The sequence below is a fragment of the Amborella trichopoda genome, chromosome 2 (assembly GCF_054954075.1).
Source record: "Amborella trichopoda isolate Santa Cruz 75 chromosome 2, AtrichopodaSantaCruz75HAP2 v2.0, whole genome shotgun sequence".
NCBI lineage: Eukaryota > Viridiplantae > Streptophyta > Magnoliopsida > Amborellales > Amborellaceae > Amborella > Amborella trichopoda.
This window is the reverse complement of record NC_142337.1, coordinates 64,253,677-64,266,386: the sequence shown is the minus strand read 5'-3', so window position 1 is coordinate 64,266,386 and position 12,710 is coordinate 64,253,677. Positions and strand designations below refer to the sequence as shown.

Sequence of the window (12,710 nt, the reverse complement as noted above, 5' to 3'; positions counted from 1 at the left end):
GAAGGCCATCTACCCGTTGTTTCATTAAAATGAATACAAAAGATATACAAGCTCAAAAAAATACAACCCTATCATAGGGCATGTGAAACATCATAAAGCAACAATAAGCAAAAAAAAAAAAAAAAAATGCATACGAATGGATAGCCAAATAGTAGCCGCAGAGTAAGCAGTGGCCTTTTTTTTATTTTTTATTTTGGTAACAATGTCAACCACCATGTTGGCTTTACGAGAAGACGTGGGAAATCGACCAATCAAGACCATTTGAGGAGAGTTTATATTGGCAATTGGTTGCCACAACATGGAGTGACCAAGGGGGTTTGTGGTGACGGAATTGACCAAGAGGGCGTAGTCAATTTCGTATATCATAGGGAAGCATTGCAACTGAATTGCCAAATCAATACCTCCTTCCGATACATGAAATTCTGCAAAATTATTAGAAAAATTATAAAATCCAATTCCCAATGGAGCAGCAAAACAACAATAAATCGGCCACAATTATCTCTCCCACCAAACCAGGGTTCTAAAAGGAAGCCCCATCAATAATCAAGACTTGTCTAGATTTACTAGAAAAATGAGTCCTATGTTGTTAACCTTGAACGACAACACATTTTTGCGAAGAAGATTTACCACATGATAATTTTTCTGGTACAAGTCAATGGGTTAACTCATGCACTTAAAGATCTAGTGTATATAGAACTCACATGTCTGCAAGAAAATTAGCATGGTTTTGGCTTGATCAAAAAAGTTGGGCAACTGGCATAACACAAGTACAATAATCCAAGGAGTGCTTCACGAGCTTTGTAAGGAACAAATCAATTGGGACACATCATTACCAAAAATTAATAATTTAGAAGTACTCTTCAAGGGCTTCTTTGGATAAAAGTCAATCTTATCAAAAAGTAAATTATCTTATCTGAAATTAATATAATTTAAATAATATTATTTGGTATGTTATTTGACACATGCTATCTATTATATATAATGAAAAGTATACAATGAGATATTTTACCATTCGTAAAAGAACCGTTGAATGTGAAATTGGACGGCTGTATTTATTCATTGACCAAACTCAAACTTTAAAAGAAATTTTTTTGAATTTTATCACACCCAAACAATCAGATTTCACATTAGATACTTATAACTAATTGTGAAATCATTGTATCATCTATCAAAGGTATATAGTCTAATTGTATAACCCCTATATATAATATGGGAAGGCTTTATATCCTCCCCCTACCATCAGGCCGTCTATTTTTTATCAAGAGAGCCACTCACCATTTGATCTTAGATCCGACGTATCAAAGTATTTTATTTTTAGTTTTTTAATACAATTTTTCTGAATATGAAATATGATACGTGCCATCTTTTCATTGGGCGCACCTATAAAAAATATTAACAATAATTTTTCGGTAAAAAATAATGATCAAAATACCCCTTGAAACTTTTAAGGGTATTTTGGTTATTTTATTTTATTGAAAATATTTTTTTTATATTTTTCCTTAGTGCGAATTTAATAAAGGAATGGACGTCCTAGTGCGAATTTAATAAAGGAATGGACGTCCAAATTTGATGTCAAAATAGTTTATAAAAAAAATTTAAAATAAAATAGTGTAGAGACGTGACATTGTGATTGGGACAATCTTAGTCCTCCATTAAAAAATAGACGGTTGGATAAGGGGGAGGATAGAACTTCTACGTTGCAGGGGGAACATAGAAAGCTTTCCCATATAATATTATCTAATTTGTATCAATAACTTTTAGCTATTTTTAGTTATTTCTAGCAAAAAAGACATATGATTTACCCCATAGGGGATTAATTTAAGGACGCATAATTTTGAGGATGTAACCTCTTTTAACCAAAATAAATGTGATAAGGCTCGGATAATGATGAACCTCTTCATCTCCTAAATTAATATCAACAGAAAAGGGAAAAAATCCGAATTGCACCCTCTATACACTTGATAAAAATAATGTCCTAATATTGAATAGAGATGGTCCAATTTCTAAAAGGTACGGATTTTATAGAACTGAGGCTATAAACAATCAAATGAGAGCCTACCTTCAAATAGTATCGAGAAATATGGTTTCAATACTTGAAAATTTTGTACAGCCTTAAATTATATTTTCATATTTAGTTATAAAATTTAAAGCTCAAACAATAGTATAGATCGACCAGATCTATGAGAACTTAAAAATCTTAAAGACAGACAGAAAAAATGTGTTAAAAGATACACTATTTTCAAAACTTGAAATCCAGTTTTTCATGTCCATGCAGCTTGGTGTTAGAGATGATGGATTTGATGATATTTGGCATCAAAACAACCTCTTTTCAGTAAAAGTTTTGAGGTAAGTTCTACTTTGATTGTTTAGAGCCTAGGCTCTATATAAACTTTTCCCATTTCTAAGGGTAAGAACATTTTTTATTTTGAGAATAAAAATCTTGTGATTTTGTTCCGAAAGGGTTTCCAAAATTTTATATAAAAAAAATCCTGAGTCCGACGTAGGGAGTAGATGTACACTCTGCTCCCCTAAGAGCACAGCTAACGTGCTCCTTATCCTTTTCCCCGGCGCCCTATTAAAGCGGAATTAAGACCCTTTTTTATCTCCTTGCCGTCAAATGGGGTCTTTGCCCTATGAAACCCTAACCTCTGGTCCATTTTCATCGCCATGGTAACCTTAATTATCTAACTTCGTTCAAAAGTATGTCTTTTGGTTCATGAATTGTTTGATTTTTAGCTGAATTGCCTTATAATTTTCTTAGATTTTGCTGGATCATGATTCAATGTCAAACTGTAATCTGAAATAGTAATTGATGTTTCGTGATCCTAACCAGTTAGGGTTTCCATTTTTAAGGGTCGCATTATCAGAAAATATCAGTATTCATTTGATTCTTGTGTGGAGTTTTATAAGCTCAATTAAGATTAGGGATTCCGCTTGTTTCATTGTCTAGAGAGAAAGAGAGAGTTTTATCAATGGACGGTAATAAGGACGAAGCATTGAGATGTGCTGGTATTGCAAAAGCAGCTCTGCTCATGGGTGATAAACTCCGAGCATTGAAATTCATTGGAATTGCTCGAAGGCTTGATCACAATTTACCCCTAGATGATCTTTTTGCTGCTTGTGAATCCTTGAATGATGAATCTAGAGAGAGAAAAACTGAATGCGCAACGCAATCTATGGACTCGCGTAATGGAGATACTAAAGAGAGAATGGTTGGTGAAGATGAGGTTGGGGTTCATGGTGAAGAACCCAATTCAAATAGGGATGTGAAATTTAGAGAGAGAACTGATCGCAAATCTGTTGCTGTTGAGGATCAGACCAATGGAAAAGAACACAGTGATGATGATGATAGGAGCTCAAGGGAGAGATTTGGCCATGGCTTCGTTGCGAAGGAGGGTCAGAATTATGGCAAGGAACATGGTTCTAGCAGAAATAGGAGATCTAGAGATAGGATGGGTCGTGACTTTATCGGTTGCGGGAGTCCAAATTATAGTGAGGAAAATGTCCAATTAATCAGGGAAATCAAGAGAAACAAGGATTACTATGCAATATTGGGTGTGGAGAAGAGCTCTTCAGTTGAAGAGATTCGAAGAGCTTATAGGAAGCTCTCCCTTAAAGTTCATCCTGATAAAAATAAGGCCCCAGGTTCTGAAGAGGCATTTAAGATTGTTTCGAAGGCTTTTAATTGTTTGAGAAATGAAGAATCAAGGCATCATTATGATCAAACTGGTTTAGTAGAAGATTCAGAGGTGTTAAACCATCAAAATATGAGGCGGAGGAGGACTAGGAATACCTATTATTATGAGGAAAATTTTGACCCCAATGAAATTTTCCGGTCTTTTTTCTTCAGTCAACAAGAGCATACCTTTCAAACTGCTCATATGCATAGGGCTAGAGAGATGAGAGAAGAAAGGAGGAGGAATGATAGTGGTGATGCATTCAATTTCATGATTTTTCTACAAATTGTGCCACTCTTGCTTTTCTTCTTGTTTGCTTTTCTTCCAACTTCCGAACCCAACTATTCTTTGCAGAGGACCCACAGCTACCATATACGTAAGGTTACTGAGAAATATGGTGTTGAGTTTTTTGTGAAGTCCCCTAATTTTGATCAAGATTTCCCATTGGGAAGCCCTTCTAGAACAGAGTTGGATGATTATGTAGTGAGAGACTATAAAAATGTGCTTTCACGCTATTGCCACATGGAGCTACAGAGGAGTCAATGGGTGAGAGAGTACCCGACCCCTCATTGCGATAGACTAAGGGATCTCAAAGCCGCTTTATAAAAGCACGGTATCATCTGATCTTTGACTTTTTCGCTGATGGGTAATGATGTAAAGATTCTATCAAATAAAACAAGGGAAAGTATATCGAAAAAAAGACGATCAAATTTTAGCCCACATTTTGTTAGAGCTTGCTGCAGTCTTTCCTTCGCTGAAGTATTTCCTTTGACTCCGGATCTTTGTAATGTATTATATGCGATATGATGGGTGTAGGATCCCATCATTGATGAAAGTATGCAATTTGGTCTTTGTGCTATATATCACAATTAGTACTATGCTGTGAAGAGGCAGGTGCGGCAGGGTTTACATGAGATTAGCCGAAAGCTTATATGTGGTGTTCATTATGTCACAAACAGTGGTTCTTCAGGTATGACAGTCATTGAATTTATGGAACTTCTGCAATTATCTACAACGTATACTCTCATTTTAGCAGAGTATATCTACTGTGGATTTCACAACTATATTATGTTTTTCCCATTTTGTGGCCTCTATGATGATCTATGGTCTTTGGCGACACAATAATTTGGACTTGCTTTCAACCTTAGCATGTTATTAAATTTGAATGTGTCTGCATTACCCACCTGAACTGTTTCCATGTTCATGCTGTTTTACAGAGACTTCAGTTCAATACCAAAAGTTTTGATCTGAACATACATTTCATATGACATGCATTCAGATTGTGCATGAGTTTTGTCTTATTGAGTAGTTAAATGTGTTTGAGTATGTGTCCTTGTGTGTCTCTGCGGCTCATGTGCCTTCGTGTCCAGAACAAACTAATTCATGGCAACCCTTCTGTGACATAATTGGAATCCAATGGAAGGCTAAAAACCCTCTATGTAGGACGACCTAGTTCAAAGTGTGATATGTTGGATGCACAATTGCATGGAGCAAGGTATTGGCATATCCCTCAAGAAGAGTTATTTTGCTTCCTATTTCGGTGATTTTAGTTGATCTTCCCTTGCTATTAATAAAATCCATGAAATTTCCCAGATATCATGTGTTGTGTCTGTTATCAATTGCACATCACCTACCCATGCTTTCACATAAGGAGCCCTGATCATGCCCATGTTGTTGTTCTCATCTTTGATGCTGGATGTTATGTGGCCATCTCTTTTGTCTCTGAATCTTGATTGCATCTACTCTTTCACCTTTTCCGTGGCCTTATATAAAAAGCCGATTAGAATGGTGAGGGAAGGGCCTCAAAGGACATAAATAGAAGTAGTGAAATAAGATATGGTGACTTATGATCTGTCTGAGGGTTTGGCCCTTGATAGAGTGGAATAGAGGAACAAGATCTGTGTAGCTAAACCCACATAATTGGGATGAGGTTCGGTTGATGACGATGATGGCATAAGAAGCCAATTGTAGGTATTTCTTTGTTGTCTATGATACCTATGGCTCAAACCAGATTATACCTAACCAGATTATGCCTAGTACTTATTTTTATTTAGTAGAGTTACCTTGAAACTCTTGCATGATTTGATTGCTATTAAGCGTAACTACAGATTATCTTTGTTGCCTATTGAATCACTGTTCAATGTTGTTTATATAAGGTTTCAGACCCATGTGTGACTCTTAAGTAGATCTTGTAGTTTGTAAGGGAAGTAACTTTTTTTGCTCATTTCTTCAAGCGTAAATTATACGGTATCATTAGAACTGACAATAGAGTGGATAATACTTGGCATTTTTGACCTATTTCACTGAATATTGGTGATTTCTGCTGAGGTTTTATCCTTGTTGAAATTGAGACTTTTTTGATGGTTGTATCTTGATTTCTAAAAGTAATTTGTGGCGACTCTAAGTAGATCTTGTAGTTTGTAAGGGAGGTAACTTTTTTTGCTCATTTCTTCAAGCATAAATTATACACTGCTTGTGTTGGTATCATTAGAACTGACAATAGAGTGGATAATACTTGCCATTTTTGACCTATTTCACTGAATATTGGTGATTTCTGCCGGGATTTTACCCTTGTGGATATTGAGACTTTTCCAGGCTTCATTTTGACGGTTGTATTTTGATTTCTAAAAGTAATTTGTGGTGACCCCTAAATTCTATCATGGCTCTATATTTTCTTTTAAGATTGATTTCTGACGTTCACTGTTGTATAGATGTTAGGGTTATCTATGTACTATCAATTACGGATGCTCTACCCATCTAATGCATCCTTGGCAGAGAAATGGTAGAGGAGGGCATTTTTTGACTTTGCCCCTCATAGAAACCTACTTCTTTTTAAAAGAATTATAGCCATTGTTTACAAGATATTGATATTTTAAATACCTATATCATGCTTTTGAGTATTAAAAAAAAAATTGTTGGAACAAAAACCTCCACAAAACTTGCCAAGTGAACTCAACCCCCTAGTAGGGGCAAGGTTTACAAATGAAAAACTCCGGCTGAGAGGTTTTTTTTTTGTTTTTGGTAGTTTGACTAAGAAATGGTGTGTTCTGGCTGGCAACTTCGTGGTGTGTTTGGTGGGTGAGATGGGTTCGGATCTCAGAATTGAGACATTGTGTTCTCTTTTTTCACACAAAATTTGGGAAATTTTACCTTGGAAAAGCTCAGCCGAATTTACTCTGAGTTTCAGTATAAGAAATAGTAAAATATTAAATGTTTTGAAAAGATAGTTTAAAAAAAATAATGTTAACGGAGAGGCAAAACTTTTCTACTAGTTCTAACTTGGGTGTAGAGAGTTGAGGAGTGGCAATGGGTCCGACCCGCCAGGTCCAATTTTTGGATCCATACCGAGACCTGGATCCCAGGTCCCCCGGTCCATTGCTTATGTCTACTTAATATAGTAATGTCAAAGTGGCATTTTGGTAGTATGATGGTTTTATGTACAAGCATTTGTGATAAAAGTACATGAAACTTATATGTAATATGTTTATGCGTACAAAAAATTGATGATATTGTCAGACACGTATGATCAAGTGTTAATAATGTTTTTCCAATTGTCTGCATATGTCTGTCTTAGTGTCGATACTTATTGACACACGACATCAAACAAATTTCAAAGTGCCAATTTGGCACGGATGATGACCTAGGCTACATGGTGAAGAGTAAACTTGTGTTTCAGATCTCATCAAAATTTTCAGTTTTAAGAAATCCTCAAATTAATGAACCCAATAATTATGGATTAAAAAAGCTGACTTCAAGTCTTAAAAATATTTTACCTTAAAATATATTTTTTGGACCTTTGGTTTTCAAGTGTTTACATATGGGCTAGATATGCACTTTATTGGATATTCAAATTTCCTAATTAGAGGGAGAGAAATTTCAGGCTATCATAGGCTTTCAGCTCCCAAACTGCATTTCTTGTGCGTTTCGGGTGGGATAGAGTCCTTTCCCTAATCTATAAACAAAAATGGAAGCTTATTTTGTACTACGAAATGAGAAAAAAACTTATATAAGGTATTAACCTCATACTATAAAAGTTTGCCGCATCTCACTGGAAAAGGTTTGTTCGACAAGAAAAACCTCCCTCGAGATGTATAAGTATGAAAAAAAAAAAAAACAAAGAAGATTTCAAGACAAAAAATAGTATGCCTTGAACATTCATTTTCAAGATTATCTAATGTTTACAGGCCTACTTAATATGCAATAATTTTATAATATTAAATTTTATAATTAAGAATGTAAATAGATTTTCAGGCCATCATTAGATTGCAATTGTTCCCAACACAAAAACTGCATCCACAGGACTTGGAAGTGCAATTTACTTTGATGGTTTAAAAGTTGACGCCCTATATAAACCAAAGGAAACTTTTAGAGTTGTTTTTTCCGAATACTTTCTTCAATGTGCAACAATTCTGGAGAGCCAATGGAAGTAGTTTCTGGTTTCTATCATGAAGAGATTCTGCAGAGCCAATGGAATTAGTTTCTGGTTTCTATCATGAAGAGGGACAAAGTAGTAGATGAAAAAAACAAATACGAGATCCAAAGCCCCTATGATTTTTAAGTAGGAAAATATGGGGATCCCCCGCCAAAAGACGTGAGAGCGAGCTGGAAGCGTGGTCCGACGTTGTTCTGGAATTATTGTGCTGGCTATGAAACTCCCCTCTGGACCCTCACCTTGAGAGGATCTCAAAATAGGGAACCCTAGAATGCTGCTTCATCAGGCACCTGATCCCTGTCGTTGTGATCGCCAGAAGCCACGGTGATAGGAATTGGAATTGGAAAGCCCAAGGAGACAAGGAAAGACTCTCTTCAGTACCAAGTTTCAGATGCGATTTAAACCCCGGGCTCTTCCCTCGGAAGAAGCATATACAAAAACCAGTGTTTGTTTGAAGACCCGGATAAATGGGGTGAATTGTTCACCTACAAATCTGCATCGGATCATTGGATTGGTGATTCAAATCGGGTTTGGATCAGTCTGAATTGATGATCTATAAAAATGTTAAAAAATAAAAATTAAAATATGGGTTTATTGGATGGTGATTTAGAGGGGATCTAAGAAAATATTGGATAAATTAAAAAAAAAGAATAAAATATGTACGGGGTGCTTACTATCTTTGAATCAGTTTGGTGCTGATCAATCCCCACTCGAATTGGCTATCCGGATTGGAACTCCTCTCAATTTAAAACACTAGCAAAAACTATTTTTTCCCATAATTGCAAAAGAGAATAAACATATAAAGAGAAAATAATTGATTTTGTGGACCCGGGGCTGTAAAACTTCAACTATAACATTATACCTAGTTATTTAAACCAGTAAAAAAAACTAGTTATTTAATGAAATAAATTTCCTTGACCCAAGCATCATTCGTCTTTGAGAGAGAGCTTCTTGCTTCCAGGTCAGAGAGATAAGAAAATCCTGAAGTTGGGAGGCAACGATTGATAAGAAAAGAAGGTCGCATAGTGGAAGGACAGTGAGTGAGATAATAAGAGAGAGCGGGTTAATAGAAATAAAATCTAGCATTCTTAGTAGAAATATCGGCATTTTCTTTTTAAGGCAATCATACACAACAAATGCAAAGAAAGAGAAAATGCAAAAAAAAAAGGGAAACTGTGTTTTACAAAAAAAAATTATATATAGGAAAGTACTAACAAGATAGAAGATTGTATATTGTAGGAGTGTCGTGGAATGTGCTAACCACTTGAATTGTATATGAGTTATACTTCTTTACAGTTGTATAACTATTATATATACGGTAATGAAAGAACCACCACCATGGTGTGAGATACAATTTTTTTTTAAAGAAGTGCCCCAATCTGTCTGTGTAAATTTTTTTTTTATGGTATTCGAGCAAGCACCTCGGGCTTGGTTTGATCGATTTAGTTGCACCTCTTATCATTTTGTTTTTATTGCAATATAATTTATTTATCTCTATTTGTTTGTCGCTCTCATCAAAGTATTTTCTCTTTTATATTGATAAAATTATTGTCACAAGTGATAATTCAGATATTTTAGAATGGTATATTTTCCAATTCCACTTTTCTAAGACAATACTAGTACTCTACATGATAGTTAATCATGTTTTTAGTAGTCTACATGATAGATAATTGAGTTCGACGATCATTTTATGTGTGAAAAAGGTGTTCTTGGATTACTTGTTGCACGTTTTGTTTCCTATTGCAATTAAGCAGTTGATATCTTCACTCAACATCTACCTCATGTTGTTTTTCCGAGATATTTACTTCAAACTTGGAGGGGGAGGAATGGAGATAAAATCCAGCATTCTATGCGTTGGGGCAACGCATGAAAATCTGAAAAAATGTAACAAGATTAGGAATGTACATATTACAAAGATGGGAACTTGTATATTAAATAGTATCATACATAGGCCAGGGCCGACAACATAATCGTAAATGACTGCTACTCCTAAAGCACATACAGTAATGAAAGGTAGCAAAATAGGATGGAAGGTAGGTAAGAGAGAGAGAGATAGAGAGAGAGATTTCCCATTCAAATTAAAAAGAAATGAAAAAATTAATTTCATTTAAGAGACCGTTTGGATGCCTAGAAATACATTTTCAGAGATGTTCTTTTTGCAGAGATGGCACATTTCAGGTGTTCGGATTGAAAGTTTGAGGCAAAAACGTATTTATACAAGAAATTGTTTTTCTCATTTTGAGCCAAAAATAAAGAAATATGTATCATTGCCTTTACCATCCGAAATTGATTTCCAGCCAGTTTTCCTCGGATGTCCACTTTATAAAATGCAATTAATTATGTCAAAATGCCCCACTATTTAGAGAGAGAAACTATCCCCAATTTTAAGTTTTAAAGGGGGTATATTAAAACTTTAGAAAAACTATCCCAGATTTTAAGTTTTAGAGGGAGTATTTTAAAATTTTAGAGAGATAAACTATATTAAATTTTTGGGTGGAAATTATCTAAATTTTTTCAGAGAGAAACTATCTTAGAATTTTAAAGAGAGAAGCTCTTATATTTTAAGTTTTAAAGAGAGAAGTATCTTAAAGTTTTTTAGAGGAACAATATCAAATTTTAGAGAGAGAAATTATTGTAGAATTTTTAGAGAATTTAAAAGGGAAATTATATCAAATTTTAGAGAAAAAAATTTTTAGATAGAGAAAGTATCTCAAAATTTTTAGAGAGTGTATCTCAATTTTAATGGAAAAATTATATTATAATAAATAATATAATCAAAAGAATTAATGAAAAAAGGAAAAGAAAAAACCAAGCAGTCAGAAATCTTTTTTGTAGGGAAATATTTTTCTCAAGAGGTATATTTCAAAAACGTGAAAAGAGTAGTTTCTTAATACTAGGGCCTTAGACTTTAGCCCAAGCCCGAGACAAACTTTGATTTGACTTGTAGAGAATGATTTCATGTAACGGTTGTATAGTAGTATAATGCAATCACCTTTTTAGAAAACCATACTTTTGGAATTTGTATGACTCCAAATTTTGTGTATATATTCTCTTTATCCTCATGTTCAATCTTAAATAAATAATAAAAAACAAAAAATATCTCATTATTTTCTATTTTCAACTTCCATATTTTATGATACCCAAAAATTGAAAATATTATTTGTAAGCAAAATGTTTCTATCTATCTATCTTACAACCGTCTGGATCTTTTTTACCTTAAAGTTTTGATCCAAACAAACGTTAAAATGATATCTTATTCAAACTCCATCTCTCTCTCTAAAACTTTATCTCTCTCTTCACCTCTCGGTGGGTTTACCGGTCAAGGGGTTTAGCTTGAGTTTGAACACGAGCACACTTTATGTGTGAGAGAGATAGAGTTTTAGAGAGAGATGGAGTTTTGAGAGAGAGATGGAATTTGGGTTTTAGAAATAGATAGAGTTTTAGAGAGAGATGATGTGAGAGAGAGATATAGAGTCATTTCATAAGTTGTTGAGGTCGACAATACATGGTCAAAAGGGTTTACGGGGTTGGAAGATAGAAAAGATAGAGTATTTTTTTTACAAGTAATATTTTCAATTTTTAGGTCTGATGAGATATAGAAGTAAAAAATAATAGATAATAGGATATTTTTCCAAAAAAAAAAATCTCAATTTGCACGTTAGATTTGGTCAAAATTAGTACACTCCAACAATGAATCTAAATCGTCCATTTGGTGAATCTCAAGATCTAGGCCTTAACAAATTCAAAATCACTTTTTTTCTTTTTCAACATTGTTCTAATAACAATAACAGTATAGATAAATTTTAGAAACAAAATAATATTTCTGAGGCATATATCTAACCATCATAAAAAAAGATGGTTTATATTATTAGAAAAACACTTTCTAGGGTATTGTTTCAAAATTTTTTTTTTTGTGATTGTTCTTTAGAATAAAAAGAGTGCACGTTTATTTTATTTTATTTTAATTTTCAACACTGTTCTAATGACAATAATGCTATAGATAAATTTTGGGAATAAAAAAATCCTTCTGAGGCATATATCTAACCATCTCATAAAAATAGATGGCTTATATTAATTGAGCTAGAAACACACTTTCTAGGGTATTGTTTCAAAATTTTCATTTTTGTGATTACTTTTATGGGTATTGTTTCAATTTTTTCTTTTTTGTGATTGTTCTTTAGAAAAAAAAGAAGTGCACGTTCAAAAATTTATATCAAAAAAATGCCTCTAAGATGGTTGCATTATGCTACCATTCAACCCTTGCATGAAATCATTCCCCATGCAGGGAAAAGGCACGAAAGTCATGGAAAATAAAAAAATTCAAAAATATTTATAAAAAAGATAAAAATTGTGAAACCAAAACAAAACAAAAGACAATGTAAAAAGTTTAAAAGGAAAACTAAAAAAATATACAAAACATAGATATAAAGATCATTGATTATGGTTTAAGGCATTTCAGAAAGGAAAAAGTTTATATATCGTTGCAACCTTAAAATGTAGAAATAAAGATGTAGAAATAAAGATGCACCTCAAAAATCTATTGAAAAATGTTTTTTCAACATTAAAAAGTATACTAATTGGTTATCTCGACATCGAGATGT

General features: G+C 33.8%; 1 protein-coding gene across 1 annotated transcript; it reads left to right on the top strand.

Annotated features, from left to right (window-relative positions):
* The first annotated feature begins 2,464 nt into the window (after positions 1 to 2,464).
* Positions 2,465 to 4,799, top strand: LOC18430356 (chaperone protein dnaJ 49). The gene has a single exon (XM_006840513.4). It carries the CDS (start codon positions 2,973 to 2,975, stop codon positions 4,281 to 4,283), a length of 1,311 nt encoding a protein of 436 aa, XP_006840576.1. The 5' UTR covers positions 2,465 to 2,972; the 3' UTR covers positions 4,284 to 4,799.
* Positions 4,800 to 12,710: the final 7,911 nt, after the last annotated feature.